Source organism: Fringilla coelebs, assembly GCF_963513975.1.
Source record: "Fringilla coelebs genome assembly, chromosome: 1".
In the NCBI taxonomy this organism is placed as follows: Eukaryota; Metazoa; Chordata; class Aves; order Passeriformes; family Fringillidae; genus Fringilla; species Fringilla coelebs.
The window spans coordinates 85,068,475-85,089,745 of record NC_140028.1 but is presented as its reverse complement, the minus strand read 5'-3'; the positions used below and the strand labels follow the sequence as shown (position 1 = coordinate 85,089,745).

General features: G+C 40.9%; 1 protein-coding gene across 1 annotated transcript in view; it reads left to right on the top strand.

Annotated features, from left to right (window-relative positions):
* IRF4 (interferon regulatory factor 4) overlaps positions 1–21,271 on the top strand; it is a 76,600-nt gene that overhangs the window by 19,648 nt on the left and 35,681 nt on the right. The window contains 3 exon segments of the mRNA XM_084201336.1: positions 10,042–10,091; positions 15,418–15,492; positions 16,984–17,155. Coding sequence (XP_084057462.1) covers positions 10,042–10,091; positions 15,418–15,492; positions 16,984–17,155 — 297 coding nt within the window.

Genomic DNA, 21,271 nt, shown 5'->3' with positions numbered 1-21,271 from the left:
TTGAGGTCACTTGTTCTGTTCAGCCTGGAGAAGAGAAGACACAGGGGAGACCTCATTGTGGTCTTCAGCATCCTCAGGGGGGGAAGTGGAGGCGCAAGTACTGATCTCTTCACTCTCATGACCAGGACTTAAGGAAACAGCATGAAGCTGAGTCAGGGTAGGTTTAGGTTGGTTTTTGGGAAAAAAGTTTTTCACCCAGAGTATAGCTGGGCACTGGAACAGGATCCCCAGGGAAGTGGGCACAGTACCAAACCTGTCAGAGTTCAAGAAGTGTTTGGACAACACTCTCAGGGAACACGGTGTAACTCTTGGGGTGTTCTGTGCAGGGCTGGGAAGTGAACTAGTGATCCTGACTGGTCTATTCCAATCTGTGATTTTGTAATCTCTTTTGTCCAGTCTGTGCAGCCAGCACAACTTAAATGAACTGTGTCTTTGGAAATAAAGAACTTCTCAGACTGTTTGTCTTATAAAGAATTTTAGATACTTTTTTCCTTCCAAATTCTAAAATTTTTATGCTAATAGAAATAGGGTTTCAAAGACTTAGACTGAAAGGGAACTGAAAGGGAACAACAGTTGAAAAGCTCTGCGATGATCTTTTAGAAAAATCTTTCATACTCCCCGAGTAAACAGTCAAATGCATTAATAGAATACAGGCAATGAAAAGATGCTGTAATGGAACAGAACCAGTAAGTGTGAGGAATAGAAGTTGTGGAAAAATAAGGATGTTGTGGAGAAGATGTCTAACTTGTCTGTGCCAGATTAATCACTGCTGAATGCTGTGGTATACCTGTTTTATAAGGTATTAAGGATGAGAAGCTTGCAACTGGAGAAATCACAAGAGGAAGTGCTGAATCACGATTATGAATTAAAAATAAAGTGTGCAACCGGCTGCTAAATTCAGACCTTTGGAAGAAAGTGAGGAGCTAAATGACTGAACACCTATCACAAACTGAGAAATATTTATAAGATCAAATGGTCATAGCCTGAAGACCTGGTATAGATAATAGATTAATACCAGCTTGCATTAAAATATGGAATCTTGCTTCATATTTTTCAAGCCTGGCTGAATGTTGTAAGTCTTAATGCAGTTTTAGCTGAGCTTGATAATCTTGCATGTTTACCCGTGATCTTTAGACTATATATGTGTGTTTTTTCAAGACAGCAAACTCAGCTATTTTAGAAGAACTGAACTGGCAGCTCTGGCACAATGCAAGTAATCTGGTTAGCACAGTTTGTGGATTGCATTTTTGCAGCTATTTAGGTTCTGACTATAGAAACCTATAATATCTGCAGTTAGCACTTAATATGATGTTTGGCCTTATCTCCCTTAAGTTTTCTAATTCTCTCCTTCTGTTAAAAGTTTGGGGAAACTTCTTTGGCTCATGGCTGCGCTTTCTGGATTGAGATAATATTTTTATGTGTATGTATAAAAGGAATTACCCCTAAAAAAAAGAAAAAAGAAATCCTATGTTATGTCCCCAGTTTCCTCAGCTGATAACTTTGGAAGTGCTGAAAGCTGCTTTAGTGATTTGTTTTGTAGTCATAGATTCAGAGAATGGCTTGGGTTAGAAAGGAATTTAGAGACCATCTTATTCCAGCCCCCTGCTGTGGACAGGGACATCTTCCACTACACCAGGTTGCTCAGTCTAGCCTGGCCACGAGCACTTCCAGGGATGGGGCATCCACAGCTTCTCTGAGCAACCTGTTCCAGTGTCTCACCCTCACAGTAAAGAATTTCTTCCTATAATCTAATCTAAACCTACTCTCTTTCAGTTTGAAGTACTTTTCCCTTGTCCTATCACTACATGCTCTTGTAAAAAGTCCCTCTCCATTTTTCTTATAGGCTCCCTTCATGGACTAGAAGGCCACAATCAGGATACCCCAAAGCTTTCTCTTTACCAGGCTGAACAATCCCAATTTTCTTAGCCTTTTCTTCTAGGAGAGGTGCTCCATCCCTTTAAACATCTCAGCCCTCCTCTGGACTCTGTCCAGCAGGTCCATGTGCTCCTTGTGTTGGGGCCCCAGAGCTGGATGCAGCACTCCAGGTGGCGTCTCAGCAGAGCAGAGCAAAGGGGCAGAATCCCCTTGCCCTGCTGGCCTCAGTGCTTTGGATGCAGCTCAGGGTGCTGTTGGCTTTCTGGCCACTGAGTGCACATGGCTGGGCTTTGTTGGGCTTCTTATCCACCAGCACCCCCAAGTCCTTCCAGGCAGGGCTGCCCTTGATCTGTTCATCCTTCACTCTCTGAGGACTGTCCTCACACAGATAATAGTCCAGAAGGCATTTGTCTGGACTCAAAGGCATATCACTGCTTAACATGAACTCACTAAAAAGGGAAATACTGGGAAACCAATCAGCTGTAATTTTTTTTTAAACAAAACACAAAACATCAACATGTGTTTATTCTGGAGAGATGCTGCTCAGAAAGTGAAAACAGTCAATCTGTTCAAACTATATGACAATATTGGATAGCATGCAGAAGTCTTGGACTGTAGAAGGCCTTTCATATATGAAAATTGCTTCTTGATGACATGACAATTGAAGGCCCTGCTGGGTATCACTAGGTAAAATGTTCAGGCTCTGTTGTCACTGAGATCCAACCCAAACACCTGCAGGAACTGTTAAAGTGGGAGATGGCAAGACAGCCTTCAAAATCAGAGGTGCTAATATCATGTAGCAAGGTCATGGCTGTTGTATAAAGACCAGCTCTACAAATTAATAATTTAGTCAAGTTGGACTGTTGCATTTCCATCTATAGCACTAAACTCATATATCACCAGTGTTAGAAGCTGTTGGTTTTTGGCCATTGTGTTAACTTCAAGAGAAAGTGTACAAGCACTTCTTCTAACAAAACCCCTTAACTTTCCTCTGTGATGTTTCACTGTCTTTTCATGGTAAAGGTTTCCCCTCATGAGATGTTTCAGAAGACCATGCTGAGCAAAACAGCTACCATTTTTGTTTCAGGTGTAGCAGCACCAGATGATTCTAGTTTGAAGTAATGCCCTGTCTGGGGCATTGATTCTGCTTGTGAAGTTGGGAGCTCTGACTAATTTTTCAAATATTACCCCAGTAGCCCACTAAGAAGCCACCAACAGACTTCCACAAAGCAGCTTTTAAAGTGTGCCAAGCCAGGCCTTCATGATGGGGTCCCCCTGGCAGGGGCTGCTCTGGTGATGCACTAAATTAGTTCATAGTTTGACTCGCTCATCACACATGAGCTGTGTCGAGGGCAGCATGTTCCTGTCATGGCAGGTGGCAGGGAGAGAGGATGAGGACTGCTTGGAGCTTTCGATGGTGAGCTGTTTGCATAAGGGATGTTGAGAGCAGTAGATGTCTGGTGTTTCTAATTGCTTGGTTATGGTGCTAACCAGAACAGGGTGAGTGCTCTGACCTGCCTCTGCAGAGGACACGATGTGGAATGTGTTAACCCAAGCTTCCAATCACAGAATGATAAAATGGTTTGGGTTGAAAGGGACCTTAAAGATCATCTAGTTTCAACTCCCCTGCCATGGATGGGCAGGAACACTTTCCACTAGACTATCCAATCTGGCCTTAAACATTTCCAGGGATGGTGAATCCACAGCTTCTCTGGGTAACCTGCTCTAGTGTCTCATCACCCTTACAGTAAAGAATTTATTTCTAGTATCTAATCTAAACTTCCTCTCTCTCAGATTGAACCCATTGCCCTTTGTCCTGTCACTATGTGCCCTTGTAAAAAGTAAAGTGAGCTTATTCCAGAGGTGTAGTGATCATGTTCCAGCATTCCCTTAAAGAAAGAGGCAGTTGTGATATATTGTTTTATTTTGGCACTCAGGGACCCCCTTGAGGGCTCAGGGATACGTGTGATTGGTAGTGCTCAGATATGCCCTGACATGCCTGGGAGCTTGAATAAATCATGTAGTCAAGGCAGACTAACAAAGTCCTTCCTCTCAGCTGAAGTCCTGTAATTACGCTTGGTGTGTCCTGAAGGAGATAAAGCACAATTTAATGCAAAGTCATTAGTGTTTTCTCCCACTCTGCATTCTTTCATGAGACAGGTTAGAACGAGAATTCGGGGTTAGAATTAGAAATAATAACCACAGCTCTGTGCAATTTAAAAAAAATCCTTAAATTTTCAACATTTGCCTCTTTTAATTTTAGAGAGGAGAGATGGGGAAAGAGAATTTTAACAGAACACGGGAATGTGATTGGCACATTCCAGCCTTAAGGAGCTTTTCAGAAGTGTCACTGAGACTACTTCCTTAGAAAACTATGAACCAGTGTTGTAAAAAAACTCTCACATTGTATTATTCCTGATAGCAAGAATGAAACGTATGAATTCTATTGCAGAAGCATCCCGTTTGCTGCTGTTCACATTGTTCATGTAATTGCAATTTTGTTTATAATATTTTTCAAAGCAAACCTGAGTGAGTTGTTTGCTCAAGTCAATTAGTGGTTATCCTTGGCTGAAACACAAATGCATTTTCTATGAGTCATTAATAAAATCAGCACTAATGGTGATTGCTACAGAAAGTAACTGAAAGGACAAACAAACGGTTGAACGGTTTTCAGTTTAGCAGGTTCAGTTTGGTGCATTACTGGACTAAACCCTTTATAAACTCTCATTGGTTTGGCTTGAGGAAGCTTTGTGCTGGCTGTTTCCCACTTTAGCTTTTTTGCTGAAATGCCCCTAAACAAAAATAAGTCCTCCTGTCCTCATCTGTTGATGTGACGACTCAAATTAACACATGGTTTTTGACTAACCTGAAAGAACTTGCCAGGTGCTGGAGGTTTTCTATTTGCATCTTGGTTCACAAACATAAGTTTAGGGTTTTATGTTTAAAAAAAAAATTCTTGGAAATCGTTGATGGTATCTTTACGTAAATTTAAATAGAGAAGTTTAATGCCAAAAATACAATACTGCTCTTTTTGAACTTTTTTTTTACGGACCCTTCCCCCCACTCTTTGCCCTTGGAGAGCAGAAATTTTGTAATTTGAGTTTCTTTCCCCTTCTCCTCAAGTTTTAAAATCTGACACTCTAGATTCAGGCTTCCATTGCTAACTAGAACATCAGAAATGTATGTACAGCAGCAGCAAAGATGAAATTCTGAAAAACGTCTGCAAAAACACTACTTGGAAAACTCACTGAACATGAAATACAATGAGTAGCATTTTTAGTCCTTCTTATTCTCGTGCAAGCTGTTTTGTGAGTGCTCATTTTGTATAAGAATCACTGGACAGTTTCCTTTCACATATAAAACATATATTAATATAGTTAAGAGGTAATCAAACTGATAATCATTCTCAATGACTTCAGAGTATCTTCGATCATTGCAAAGGAGCAGCCATCTGTATAGATGCTGCATTTGTCTTACAGTACTTTTTTGCACTTTAGCCTGTACACAGCTGAAATCATTCTTGGTACTGTACAATTGAATTTGTGTGTGCTCTGCAAAGGTCCTGTTTTCAGTCATTGATCCATTAGCTGACATTTGGAACTTAGAGATATGTCATTCTGCTACTGCAGAATTCTACAAGTTCTTCCAAAAAACCCCAAATGCCAGTTTTTGCAAGCTTAGTTAAAATGAAGTTGGAGTTTTTAAAATATTATTCTATTTAAGTAGAATAGAAACAGAGTTTTCTCCATACTGGACTGTTTTGTTCCTGAGCACTGAATGAAATACTGGATTTAATAGCAAATATGTAATTACCTTTTTTAAAAGCTAATGATATTGGGAAGGTCTTGTTCTTTAGTCTTAGTGACTTTTCCAAATGTGACATAACTGTTCTGTTTCCAACTTTAGTAGATCAACCTCTAAAATAATTAGAAGTTTGAATATTGACAGAATGCCATTAATATGTTATTGACTGTAGTGTAAAGCTTGTGCATATATATGTATGCATCTGAAATCTGGTTTAATCCCTTGATATTCACTGCAGTAGAACTGGCTTATTAATTCTAGAGTCTGTGATGAAAGTGTTGTTGTTTCTCAAATAACAGTGAATTTTAGAAATTTTACTTAACTCTCCCTTGTTTCAGCTTTGACAATCTTGAAATCTGAATACTTGCCATAGTTTTGTTAGCTCTCACTGTATCGGTTTAACTGCAGCACTCAGTTTCAGGGCCTATGAGAGAAATCTAGTTTTGGTGGTTACTCTGCTGAAACAGAAAACAAAAAAGTAATTTTTATTTTATTTTACTGATTTTTTTTTTCCAACAATGATAACAGGTTAAATAACCGAAAGAAATGGAAGCACTGCTTTTATTTGATGGGGGCATCAGTTAGGATCACCATGTAATAATAAGCAAAAAGTCTGGCGTGTGTGTGTGTTTTGGAAGGTAGAGGTGTTTGGTGGTAAAGGTGATCGATGAAGAAAGGAAAGTGAGCAGTGATTTCAAAGTAAGAAGTGGAAAGTAGTAGTGAATTGAGATGAGCAGAAAAATGCTGTGTTCAGCATCTCATTGCCCTAGGAGTTTGGGTCTGTACCCATTCCATATGTTTGGGATGTTATATTGCCTAATAATATACATAGATTCTGTGTAATTAAAAAGGCCGGAGCAATAGATTTTAATTGGGTACTCTGAGGAAAAGCGTGTTTGGAGAGATAAAGCATGACTGACATAGCTGTCAGCTGAAGAAATTTTTGAATAACAATATATATGCAAGAATATGCAATAAATAAAGGGGATGTATTACTTGGTATAGGATTTTAAATGGTGTTTCTCTTTTCATCAGTTTTTAGGCTTTGCAAGCTTTTCCCTTTGTTTCGAATAAAAACAATGTTTTGAAATGTGTAGCTGCTCTGTAGCACCTAATTTAGTGTGTGTAGGTGAAGATACCTGTTTTGAGTTGTTCTGTCCTTCCTTTACTGAATAATTTTACAGAATTGTCATTCTTAGGGAACAAAGTGTCCCTAATTCAAAAAGATGTAAATAAAGACTTCCATATGATTGGCGTAAAATTTGTATTTGTCTTTCCGTCTTTATTAATATGCCATTTTGGTTCAACCGGGATATTGCATCTGCAACTGGATTCAGGTTTATTTAATGAAACTGCTGACCAGAGACTAATTTGGAGCCTGTTGAAATTTTCACAGGAAGCTGGTTTTAACAGTCTTTGATTTAGCTTACTCTGTTGTAGTCACTGTTCCAATGATTGTTGCCACCTAACATTTTATGCTTTGCAGTTTGAGAATGGCAAACAACTGCTAGGTAAGAAAATAGTGATGTTTCTGTCTTTCTTGCATGCTAGTACCCTATATTAAATGTTGTAGGTAGTTGTTTGTTTGCTTGGCATAAACTGTTCTGCTTGAAAGGTCCCTTTGGGGACCTTCTTTGATGGTACCTGCAGTCTATGTGCACAGGAAAGACAGTAGTGTCTCGGGGCACAGATATACAAGTATTATGATCCTGGGTAGTTTTTTTCCCAAAAAGAGTCACAAACAGCAGGGTTCAGCAGTTGTGTCTTCCTATTGCTGATATGTTTTAAAAAAAAGAATGTCTATACAGTATGTGTGAGGAAAATCTAATTCCAGCAATCAACATAGGAGTATCTACACAAAAAATCCTGAGTCTCATGTGTGAATACCTGCCTCATACAATCTTGTGGTGATGTTGTATTTCAAGTATCCAATTATGATGAATGGTATTTCATCCTATTATTATAATTATTATTTCAACCAAGAGAAGCAAAACTAGATGGTAGGGTGGGATCCTCGGGAGTTACCAACTCTGGCCAAACTGTGTTTGGCTTGAAGTTGCTGAGAGTTTCACTGTTGATTTTTGTGGGAGATGGGTTAGGTCACTGCACAGTACTTTTGAAATCCCACCTCTATTTCTGAGTTGAGTGTGTGATTATTTCCTCACAGGGAGGAGTCCATCACCACAGCCTTCCAAAAACACAGGTGATACACATCAGTCAAAATACCAAATTCCAGTAACTTAAACCATCTCCTTTCTGAGAAGATTTATTAATAAAGCTAAGAGGCTGATGCTGAGCATTTGCAAGCCCAGTAATGAAAAGCGTGCTGTGAGCTTCACTGGAAGTTGTAAGTGCTGAAGATGTCCAGGATCCGGCTTTGGATGAGCCATTTGGTACCATGTGGGGTCTCTCATAGGCTGGTTTCATGCTTGCTTGCAGTAGTTGGAGCTAACCAGCCATGACAGAAAAAGGAACATTGCAGGTCTTAAATTTGTGCTGGGTGCTACTTCTGCTTTTAGAGTGAGCACAATCTGAAAGCCCCTCTGCACTCAGCCTGTGAAAAGCACTCAGCATGTGCCATAGCTTCTGAAATCTGCGGAACGACTTGCGTCAGTGCGTGCTGGAGGAGTGAACCTTGTGGCATGTACTGCACTCCAGAGCTAACCCATCTAACCCATCTCCTCCCTCAATTTTCAATTTTTCAGTGGCATGGAGTTGCTAGAGGTGATGGGGAAAGAATAGCATGTAAATTTACTTTCGGGTCTCAGGCCCTCATTCTACTGGAGTGACTCACTTGAAGTGATACTAGTGTCCAAGATAAACCTCTCAGATGTGTCATACAAATGCTTATTATTGTAATTAATCTGTCAATATAATAATTAATTATATTGGCTCAGCAGCCTATCAATATAAGTATTGCTGCTACACTCTCTTTCTAAATGAATATGTCTGTACAAGTTGTTTTGGATCAGCTTTTGGCTGTGGAGCCCTCCTGGTTTCCCACAAAGTTTCTGACTGTTTCTGATTGTTTCCCACAATCTCTCTGACGTAGTGGTGAAGTTTGTGCACCTAGCAGAGGTGTGTCATGGTGTTGGGGTCAGGATCTCTTGTAAAGGGGCTTGCTCTTTGTGCTATGGCAAGTGGAGAAACAACGTATTTGTAGGGGAAGTATGGAGGGGTTTCTGAGCCAGCAAAGCAAAGGGGTTGTAGATGATGCTGCCTCAGGTAGCCACACACTTGAGCAATGAAAATACCTCTTCTTTCCCCAGCTGGCAAATAAAATGCCTGGTGGGTGCAGATTGTGTTACACCTTGTTGGCAAAGGATCTCTTGTACATAAATATGCAACTTTCCATGTGTGATGTTGAACGTGTGGGATTATTACAGGAGTGTGCATCATTACAAAAGGATAGATTTAGGTGCATTTTATAGTGACCCTTTTTCTTGAATTCTTGTTTTTACAAGTGCCTCTGAAGAATTCATAACTCAGCATCTGAGATAATTCAGTAAGAGTTCCCGTGACTAATGTAGTTTTTGTGTGTCTGAGCTGCAGATTGTATTGTGGAAGTCATATTTGAGAAGTCACCTAAATGGGTTTTCAAAAGTGTTCAATTTCTTAACAGTCAGAGGAGCAAAAAAACTTTTGAAAATAAAATGACAGTTGAAATGAGCGTTGACAATGCAAAGCAGTAGTGTAGGATTGTAGATATGTTGTTTTAAATATATCCTGTAATATTTTTAATGCATCAGAAATGGTTATCTAACTTCCCTACTTGATCTGGTAACTTATTACAATAGCTGACTAAGAAAGAGAGGCTAATTTTGTGGAAGCAAAGTATGAGTTTTATGGTTATCTTTCTTGAAGGTTTCCAAAAATAAAAAAACAAAATCGATGCCACAAACATGTTTCTTCTTTGAAATAGATTTTGTTTGGTTTATCAACTGGGTAAAGAAAAATGATTGTGTGAGTTTAAAAGAAACTGCATATCACAATTTCAGGCTGTAATGTCTATTCAGAGAAAGGGAAGGGCAGGAGAAGATGCAACTTCATTTTCCTAGAAATATAAGAACAATTGTGTTTTTAGAAAGAAGTTTAGATCTTTTTAGTAAAGATGCTCCTTTTTTTAGAAGCTCACTATTGAGCCTTGGGAGAAGCATGACTAAGCTATATGCTGGTGCTATAGCAATGTGAAAGCAAGTCTTTTTAAATCTGACTGTATAGAGATGATCTCTGTCTGAATGATGGTGTTGCTTCCTCAAAATCATTAATATTCCACCAGTCTAGAGCAGGACTTGTGCTGTGATGGATGAATGTGTTTAACTTGAATCTTTTCTTCTCATACCTTTTTGCTTCTTTACACAGGGAATGAAGTATCTGTGCATTCCTGCTGCTGACTCACCTTCGCAGAACTTGTAAGTATTTTTTAAAAGTAAATCACAAAACCCCAGAAATCCCATGGTACCATGATGCCTATTTTAAAATTTGCTGAAAGCTCCAATTCTGATCTCTAATAAGTATTACACAAGCGTGAGGTGTAATCCATTAAGAAAACACAGTAACACTTCATTTCACCCTGCTTTTTGTGTGTGTTTGTAGGAGTCTCAGTATATAAACACTCTTGATTTTCTTGATTTATGGCCTTAAACTTCAAGAATTCCTTAGTGAGTCTGGGCCTAATTCAGTCACAGTTTATTCTAGCCACTGTTTTTGTAAATCTTTGTGTTTGGCTCCTCTTTTTTTTTTTTCTTTTTTTTCTTTTGTGCCAACTGCAGCCATTAACAAAACAAAATATTTGAAAGAAGTTTGAAGCCTGGTGCCTCAAGGGTTGAAATAAATTCCTCACCTTCAAAACAAAATCCCTGTATGCAAACTACCCCTGTGACAATCTGCTGGGGACTTCTTGAACCTGCCTCAGAAGTCCCTGCTGCTCTTAGTATAAGCTGGCATGGCAGGGATTTTTCTGCCCTGCAGTGACTCTCACCTTGAGGACATAGATACTGCAACTAGGGTGTCCATGCCTTGCTCTTTCTCATCTCTGCTAAAGTTCACGTAATGGTAATTGATTTACCCCGGTTTTAATTGAGCATGGCAAGTCTTGATTCCAAAGAGAAATCAAAACAAAAGAACTTGGATGGTGACCAGCTCTTTCTTCTAGAGCTCACTGTTTATGTTGGGGAGAGGTGAGGGGGGTTTCAGCCACATCCTGCTACCAAGTTTTGGTAGAGAAACAAGTAGTGGAAAGAGGCCTGGTAGGTACGGAAGGAAGTGCAGCACTGCTTTTCTCTTGTATCACAGCAATTTTCTGGCTCATGCTTTTGGGGGGTATTTTTAGAGCATGTATTTCTCATACTCTAGAAAGATTCCAGTGTGGCACTTGATTTGTGATGATTTGCCTTTTCATTCTGCATTTCTGTCATGATTTTAGGGGAAGGGAAAAAAAAAGCACCACACCCCACCCGCAATAAAAAACACCCTAATCCCCTAAATTTCAGGTCTGTAATGAGAAGGCAGAGAGCTAATGCCTTTGTCATGGACAACTTCCATGGCCTTAATATTTAGAATAAAAATAAATACATTTAAAGAAGTATCATTTTGGGAAGGAAAGCTAATAAGAGGTTAGAGGAAAAGATTCACATGTCATTAATTGTTCATTGGCATTTTGAAGTGTATAGCATTTTTGACAACATTTTCTAAATGTGCTTCCTTTGTTAATAGAGATCAATTGGGAATGGAAAGAGAAAGGATGGTATTTATGATGAATATCAATCAATGTACAGTTCCCTCAGTGTTAAATATCAAGGAGTTATATTGAAAAACCAGCTCCTGTGCTCGAGCTGTCTGGCGCAGTACCAAGGCTCTTAAAGCTTCAGTACGAAGATAAAATATTTGCATGAGTATTGTTTCTGTTATGCTGCAGGCATCTAAAATACTTGCCTTGGTATCAGGTGGTTGCAAGCAAACGTCATTACTTCTAATACTGATACATTCAATCACTTAAAATAAAACTTGATGAGTAACTGATTTTTCTTCTTTTACTTTATACACTCCAGGCCTTCAAGTAAAATCAAATCATGATGCTCACAAATAGCACCATCTCTTGCTTTGCACATGCAGTCTTCTGAAAGAAAGAGGAAGTTATTTTTGTTCAGCCTGTGAGGACTGGATGCTGTCTTATCTAGGAGTGATTAACCGTACTGCCTGTGCCACTGTGGAGGGAGGGATAGCTAGGGAACAGGAAGGGAATTGGTCCCTCTGCAACATCTTTGCACGTCTACCCTCTTCTTAAAGAGGAATTATGTTGGTTTCTTTATAGGGAATAAAAAACAACCAACCAAGCAGCACCCTGTATTGCAGGTCCTTGTGTTCTCTTAGCAATGGTTGACAGGCACAACTGACTCTGCAGTCAGGGGTGCACTCTGCTCTCTTGTCTGTTTCCCAACAGCAAGGACCAACTGGAAGCCTTTTACCCACTGAATTTTGGGGCTGTGAGCTCTTAATGCACTTCAGCTCAGTTTTTCTGAAGGAAACCTCTGGTTTCCTGTGTGTATAATGGACATTTAGTCCTTAAAAACTTGTTTAGTGGAGTTCTTTTCCTCAGAGGGATGACTTGCCAGGGAAATACAGCAGGGATTCCCCTGTTAGCATGTGGGTGTTCACTAAAGTGTCTCAAAAGCTTTATTTTACTCCCCTGTTCTGCTCCTAGCAAGCATAGGGAGAAAGCAATTGCTTTTCAGACTTAAGGTACTTCCTAGATGTTAAATCAACATTTTCCCTGGTCTGTGAGAATTTTACCTTGGGCCAGTAACTGCTCCAGAAATGTCATCCTCTATAGAACTCATCACTAAAAAGTTATTTCTATAGAAATAAAACCTTCCCTTCCTACCCTGTTCCAGTTAATTGTCTTTGGCTGCCTGTTTCTAAGGAATTAACCTCCAACACTCAGGTGGTTAGTGGTGATAATGCAGAAGCCGGATGACCTATTAAGAGGAGAAAACTTAGGTAGTATTTTTTTGTTTTTTTTTTTTTTTTTACATCACCAAAGGAAAGAAACATCAAGATGCTTTGTCCTATCTGATTTGGATGCTGTCTACTTAACCTTTGTAAATCTTTGTAGAAGTCTAACTAGCAACAAATGAAAATACAGCTCTGGTATCATAACTCTGCTCTTGGTCTAGTTTTGAATTATGCAGCGTGCTAATGCATAAGTGTAGATAACTTCTACAGCATCCTGCTAGGGGCGTTGTACTGGTGCTTCTTCCTGTGGTGTTTTCCCACTGTAAAGATGATGCAGTTCAGGACCCAGCTTTCAGCTGGGAGATGCAAGAGCCAGATATCATGTAATAAATTGTCCTGAAGCCCAACAAATGGGCTGCAAATCAACACATTTGTCAAGCGCTTTCCTGTTAGAGATGATAGTCAACTGTTCTGTGGTTAGTGTAAGACTTACCATTCTTCTTTGTGTCTGGCACTTGCCACACAGCTAACTGGTCTTCAATGTTAGTTTTCATCTAAATATGGTGTTACCATAACCTTGAAAATGAGTTTAGGCAACGGTGTCTGCTGCTCCAGAAGAGACCCTGATGCCATAGGGCTGTGGAGGAGTACATGCCTCCTTTTCTCTGGCACAAGGTCAGGAGGGGCCAGGGTGCTACAGAGGAGCACTAATTCTAGATGTGACTATTTCTCTTCTCATTTTCATGCATGCCTGTAAACACACTTGAAAGCACATCAGCAGACTGAGCATCAGCAGTGAGGAAGGGTGAAGAAAACTGGGTGAATGGAATTCACGATGTTTAGTACCTTGCAAAGGTGTTACGCACAGTCACAGATATTTTTCAAACCAGAGTGTTGAAAGTGTCTTACCAAAACTTGTGTGAGACCATTGAAACGAATTCACTGGTGCATGAAGCTGCCCTCCTGGCCAGATTTTTTAGAGAGAAAGAGAAAAGATGAGAAGATCAGATCAGATAATACAGACCTAACCAAGCTGCATCTGAGTGAGTGCTTTCAATCTCAGCTAAGCTCTTCATTGTGCAATAGCAAAGCCTCTTGCACACGTAGCCAGAGATCTCATTTGTCCTCGAAGTTTGTTTATGTAAAACCTCTTGTGCTCCCCTGGCAGGCCTGGGCACCATAATTGGTTAGAACTCAGCCAGCAACAGTGGTTTGGCGGGGCAGTCCGAGTGCATATGCATTTGTAAGGCTTTGTCTTCACCTACCCACATGCTTCATCAGTTCCTTGAGAAACATAAAAGCCTGAGTTGACCTGCTGTCCTAAGGCTTGGGAGTGTATTGTGCCTTGAGATTTTCCAAATAAGCTGCTCAGGTCTTCTCTAGCTGTGTTTTCCATGTTGTATCCAGTGATGCAGGAACTGCATTGGAGAGGGAGTCCTGTGCTTGGGATCTTCTTTTGTTTTTTATTCCAGTTAGATATCCTTGCCTTTGCCTCTGCAGGCAGTGACACTTGCATCAGTGTTGTCCTTCAGGACAGGAATGTTTACAGAATCAGCAGCTGCACTGTTAGGCAGGAAGGGAAGCTTCCTTTTATGTGGGTATTCCTGATTTTTGTGTGGCTGCTGGTGCTGGGCTGAGGTTTTTTTTCTTTTACCCTTGTGGTATAATATTCACCCAGAAAGGGGAAACATCTTGAATACAGGACGTTGTGTTTCATGGGTGTTGAGCGCAATGTGCTTTCAGGTTTGACCTTGCCAGCAGGCCTGGCAATGACTGCCCCCTAAGAACCTCTTTCCTCTGTCTGTGTTGCCCCTACTGCTTCTGCTTGTGAGCTTGAATTGCAAGAGCACTCAAAGGCCACCATGAACTCTGGCTCTGTTGAGCTAAGAGGTGCTGCGTGCTCCTGGGGTAAACTGCAGGCAGCACCAAAGGCTTCGCAGTCGGAAAGGTGGGGTGTGCAACTTGGAACTGGGATGCAAAGAGGCAGCGCTGCATCTTCACTCAGATGATGACAGCTGCCTGCTTGCTATCCTTCACCATGCCCCACTTAAAATGAAAGGAGCATGTGTAAAGGATAGTGAGATTATAAACCCTAAAGTTTGCAGATGGAATCTTCTCTAAGTTTTCTCCTCTGCTGCTTTAAAACAGGCAGGCTGTATATTGACACCCTGAATATGGGCTATACACCCTGAATACAAGAGGGGGTACTGCTGTCTGAAAGGACAGGACTGGAAGGAACTTAAGAGACAGGGCTTGAATTGAGAATTTTTTCATAGCAGAGACGAAAGGAAGTGATTTCACATAGCCGAGCAGAAAGTCTTAATGCTTAGACATGCCTTAGACATGGAAGGAGGAGGTAGAGTTCAAGTTAAGCATAACTTTGGGTAGCAGGTACTGTCCCTTTGTGAGAGACATTATTTCTGGAGAGCTGCTCGTGCAGTTGTGCTGAGTTCCAGACATCTGAGCACACATGTGAGGTCAAATCACTGCTTTTAAGAAGAATCAAACACAAACCGAAATACAGACTTGACAGTCATCAGAATAAAGTTTATCACACTGTAGTGCTTAAAATACCAGTTTCTTACTTGGATAGAGTGGCAAATAGCTTACACCAGTGAGTTCTGTGTTTCATTGGCAGACAATAACTTACTTTGCAAGACCTGTATTCAGTTCTAAATTCTAGAAACAGCGTGAGGTGAGCTTTCGGATATATTTCTTTCTTTCTAAGTAGTGATTTTACTAAATGCAGCACTTTCTTTATCCTCCTCCTGCTTTTGTTTTCAGAGCAAGGCATTTCAGAGAGAGCATCAAATTTATCCATGAGTGCCGGCTCACAGGTGAAGGCTGCTTAGTTCACTGGTATGTATACTGCTTGCTAAAGAAACTTTTTAAGGGTTTCTCTATCTTGATTTGAATGTTTATAATTTTAATAAATTAGTGGTCATCTCCTCTCTGTAGCAAAATCCTCTTGGACTGAATTGACCCCTTTATTCAAAAAGCCCCAGAAGATTTGCAAATGCTATTAAAGCCTTATGCTAGGACTTTGGAGTCTCTGGGGTGGGCAGCTGCTTGGAGATGAAAGGAGCCCAAGAAATTCTTCTTGACCTTCTCTTATCAAACATTTTTGTAGGATTTATTGACTAGGAATGTGTTGGCTGAAGACATACTATTTATTTCTCATCATTTTAATCACTTTATTTCTAAATGTGATTTCATCATCCTGATAACTTGATTAGTTTCTCTAACAGCTATTTTGGTGACTTCAGAATTGTTAAAAAAGCCTGTCTGAACAGAAACTGATTTTTTCCCCCCTCTTTCTTTTCTTTAAACTGCTGAAGCATTCAAATGTTGCATTTGTTAATAGCAAGACCCTGATTGGAGAGTTGCTCCTGGGACTGTAAAGAACAGAAAAGGAAATCCCACCCTGGGTTTTTCTTGCTCTCTGCTATTGGTTGTGGTGTTTGTGCTGTATGTCCAAAGGACATATCTGAGTCTATATCTGGAATCAGAGCCATCTCATGGTTTGAACACTGGACTTGTACACAGACCCTGAGTATAAATCCTCACTTTGCTATAGACTCATGACAGGGCTGTACATGAGCCATTTGGTGAGTCTTGGTATATGGAAAACAGGAATAAGTAGTCTGAATACTGATAGAATTTAAAAAAACATAAATTTGTGAAGTATTCAGAAACATAAAATGGTGAAAGAGTTGGTAACTATATTTTTACTGTGCTAAATATAACTCTAACACATTCTTTATACTCTCAATAGAAATGGTTCTGAGTTTGTGCAGTGTTGTCCAACCAGGCATAATGAATGCTTCTTACTCTATCCCAGCTTTTCATCTGGGGAAACTGGAGTCCTAAGAGTTTAAGCTGCACAATGCAGTCAATAGCAGAAAGAGGAACTCAAGCAACCAGACATATGTACCTCTTATTGGTTCAGTTAAAATTCATTTTGGCCCCATGAAATTGCAGCCTTTATTCATGGTGGAGAGGAAACAGTTATTACTTATTTCACTGCTCTGATCTTTATAAACAGAAGAAAGAAAGTGGGTGACTTACTTCATGTGTGCACTGTCCCCTGCTTTTGTGACTACTTCATGCTTGTTTCTTCCTTTTCAGCCTCATATGAATTACCACTCAAAACCCACTTTCTTGATCATGTAGATTTTTTACTACTGCATTTAAAAAAGTAGCACCAAAACCATTTAACTCAAATATTACAATATTTCTTCCTCATGGCAAGCAACACAAGCAGTCTTTGATGTTGAGAAGTGATGCTTTTAGCTGTGACAGGTGCAGTGCAGCACTACTGCAGTGTGTTGCACTCCCTTTTCCATGCAGCCTTGCAGGTGTCTCCAGGAGTGTCACACTGGTGGTTGCCTACATCATGACCATCACAGACTTTGGCTGGGAAGATGCGCTGTCCGTTGTCCGTGCGGCGAGGTCCTGTGCCAACCCAAACATGGGCTTCCAGAGACAGCTGCAGGAATTCGAAAAACATGATGTTGATCAGGTAAATGAACTACAACAAAGAATGGGAAACACAACTCCAAGTCAGATCATGAGCTACTTCTCACTACCTTGTGGTCTGTGTGGTTTATCTGACTCCCCATTTTTGCTTTGAGGGAATGGCTTCTGAGCCCAGTCAGTTCTGCTAAGGAGATACAGATAGATCTGAAGGTATCGGGGAATGCTGGGTGGGAGAAGGGAGTAGACACAGCATCTAAACACCTCCTGCCCAGCTGTGCTGTTCATCTGGTGGTTGCTTCATGTGAGCTTAGACACAGTTGAAGATTAACACCTTTAGAGGGGTAAAAGGGTGAGTTCTCAGAACATAGGTAAAAGGCCAACCTATAACTATAAAAGTAGTGAGTTTCCCGCCAACACATTCATTTGGAATAGTAAGCAGGAAAGAAATCATCATCACAAATCTTTCATGTCCAGGAATTAAACTAAGTCCTCCTGATTTGTGTGTTGTGATCCCCCACCCACCTTGTGTGGCTAAGACTTGATAAATTTTCTGATGTTTAGGGCAGCCTCAGATCTGACCCTTTTTTTCTTACTAGCCTTTTGAAGGTTTTGTAGGACTAGGAGAATCAGTGAAAGGGTAGGATTGCTAAAGGGGTTTCATAAAACAAAAATTATTTTCTTACTCCAAAAAAACCCCATCCTACACAAAAGACCTGCTCCCTGTGGGTGATTGGTGACTTCCACTTACGTTACCAACCTACTGTGGCTGTCCCTTCCATTTTCCATTGCTCAGCATGTTCTTCTTGTGTGGGCTGTTTTGCCTGTTGTGCTTATTAAAAATAACAACAACAGAGGCGAACCAAAGTCGGAAAGCAAAATACACAAGACAAAGGATGTTGTTTTTTTTATTCCACCCCTGTCATTCTGCTGCAGAAAGCTCAGAGTTTAGAAATTACCATTTGTTTTGCGTGATGCAGTTAGCAACTGTAAATATTTGTGGGTTTTTTTTAATATTTAACTGAATGTTTCCTGGATCATTTGGAACTGCTGTAAATAGTAGAATAACTGATTTTTAAGAGACAAAAGTCAGAGAGGGACTTTCCAGACTTGTCTCCTTCCTCCCTTACAGTCATTTCTACTCTAATTGGTTTGGTCTAACAGCAATGACAATTAAGGCTGTATGCAAATAGCCTGATAAAGACAGTAACGTCTCTCTTTTTTCATCCACCATGGACTGCGCATTCTGTCTTTATTCACTGAGGGGGAGGCAGTAGGTTGCAAAAAGAAGTATCCACCTGTATTCACTGGCTGGGCTGTAGTTTCTTACTGTCTCTTAAGAGCAACCACATCCTCAGCAGGTGTCTGTTTACACACCTGATTTTGGTGGAATGATGCCATCTGCCAAGGGCGTGAACTTTTTTCAGATTTCGGCAGCATTTGGTGTTTTGCTGTTCCACTAAAGGGTGGTGGTATTCTGTGGCCTCTCTGGAATGTTGTCCTCTAGATCTTGGTCTTAAAGGATGAGGTTTAGTAACTAAGGTCACGACATAGTTTGCACCTGTTCCAAACTTCCAGATGGTAGCCTGAGGCTTCAGATTTGCCTGAGGACCTCTTTAAGGAATGGGAGGAAGTATCTATGTTGAGGTCTTATCTCCCAATATCCTAGTAAATGACCTTTATGGATCAAGCTATTTCGTGAACCCCAAACAGAACAAAGCTATGAAGGTTAAGGTTTGGAAAATTAACATTGTTCCACTGGGACACAACAGTTGGAGTCTGCATTTACTAGCTGCTTCTGCAGGTGAGCTCAACAAAATTGTCAGGAATTGGACAGTTCCTCAGCTGGAATTGTCCTCAGCTGGACTCAAATTCTCCAGCAGGCAAAGAAGCTGCTGCCAGAGCTGAGTGGATAGAAGAGGTGAACATGGGAAATTTCCACTCTTTCCTGTAAGACAGAGTTATCTGTTGGCAGGTCCAAATCGAGAAAAAGGAGTGGGGGATTTATACAATATGCACTTATGGAGCTTGTTGGAATACAGGTACCATGTGATAAAAAAAAAAAGGGTTTTAAATGAGATTTTTGACAAAAGAATTAATTTGTGTTATCAGACACAAACATACAGCCTCAGCCTCTGAAAGCACCTGAGCTGAAAATTGCTGCCAACTGAGGAAATGGCCAGGGAAGAGGTCCCTGCATTATTGCCCTGCTATTGCTTGATCATTTCCTCATTCCTCATTCCACATTATTTATACCTGGTTACTCTCAAAGCAGGATACAGAGCTGGACTGACCATCAGCTGGGCCTGGTACATATGTTACCACGTACTGTATTCAGTAATTCATATCAGTAACATATGGGGTCCTATTCTACAGCTTGTAAAACTCATAGACTGTTTCTTCCTAGAAGACACCTATTAGGATATCCACACTACTTTTTTACTACTGGTGTTTGTGGGCTCAAGATAAAAAACCTATAAGAGTGATTCACTTTCTGATCTTCAACCTTCGTGAAGCCCGCTGTGACTTGGGCAAGTTGGCTGATCATATTGGCTTCCGTGCTAATTCCTCTTATTGTTTGTGTATGCAGCAGGAACAGGGAGATTTTAAGTCCAGGATGTCCTTTCCCAGCAGGTGTTCCTTACTCTGTATTAGTCCAGTCAGCCAAGCTGTTCCACAGATGTGTCATTTCAGGAGATGTAAGAGGTCTCAGTGATTTCAAATATGTGTTCCTGTGCTGTGCATTCTGTGCTGCTGTTGAAGGTCATGCAATATTTGCTGTGCTTTTCTTTAAACTATATATGATCCTAAAGGTTATTGAAATTCTGTAGCACAGGAAGAAGAATTACTTCTCCATCCATTTCGTGTTACTGTTTCATAATTTTGTACACGTCTTTTCGATTTCTCCAGTTCAGGCAGTGGCTGAAAGAAGAATATGGGGAAAACTCTTCTCAGGATCTGCAAGAAGCCAAAAATCTTCTGAGCAAATACAAAGAGCAGGCAGAGTTGCATCAGACTACTGGAGGAAGGCAGTGGAATAACAACTTCTCATCTGTGCCATCACTCTCATACAGCAACTACACAACAGAGACCTAGTTGCGAGAGGTCGATTTTTTTTTCTTTCTACTTTTGCAAAACATCTTGCCATGTTTTCCATCCCATCTTCAAGACTTTCAGCAGTAAGCCATGCAAACTGTTGATTTATAGAAAGCTTCTTGATGACATTATGTGTGTGTGTGTATGAGTGTGTTTCACACAGTTTGGTAATTCGGGCAGGATCAAGCTCTGTTTATGCCCAGAGACAGGATCCAGTTACTGTGGCTGAGGCAGTCTGTCTGCCAGCCACAGCTATGTCCCCTTCTGCCCACATTGCCTGGCATTTGCTGTGAGGTTAGCTCAACTCCTCTTGTTGTAGGCTAGCAAAGGGCTTGGAGAGATGAAGTCTGGTGATTCAAGCTGTGGCAGTTTGGCATCTCTGCACTCTTAGTGTGGCCAAGGTGTTACTGCACCTGAGGAAGGGACCTCGAGTCTGTGTGTCTGCTGCTCCTGCTCACAGTCCATTGGCAGGTAATAGTGTGGAGGTGGGTGTGAACTTGAGTGCAGGCTGAAAGCTGGAGCAGGTCAGACGGGGGCCCAAGTAGCTTTCCCCCAGCAGTGGCATCTAGGAGAGAAGTGGGACAGACAGCTCTGAGTAATAACACCTTCAACCGCCACTGTTGTCTTTGCTTCAGTGCCCGTGAGACTGAGCTGTCGGCAGAGCTGCCACACACCAAGAGCACCCAGGCTGTTACCGCAGCTCAGCTGATGTGCAGTGATTTAAGCCGTGGTCCCTTGAGCGTGCATCTGGTCTCCCAACATCAGCTTTTCTGGAGAGTAGTTTATCATGTCTCCAGAGCCACTGAACTTCATTCCCCACGGAACACGTGCCTCTTCAGCACACGCCCCTGCGCACACGATAGCGCGTCTCCAAAGAGTGGGCTCGGTGTGAGTGCGAGCACCTGTTTCTTTGCTTGTGCTGTGGTTTGCTCTTTGACTTCAGCTACCTCAAAAATGCTGTTCTTGTCATTGTGGTTGTAAATGCAACCTTGAAAATTGCCTTGTGTAATCTTAATCTAACACTGAGTGAAGTAAGTGGGTGCGTGTGTGTGCGAGAGTGCGTGTG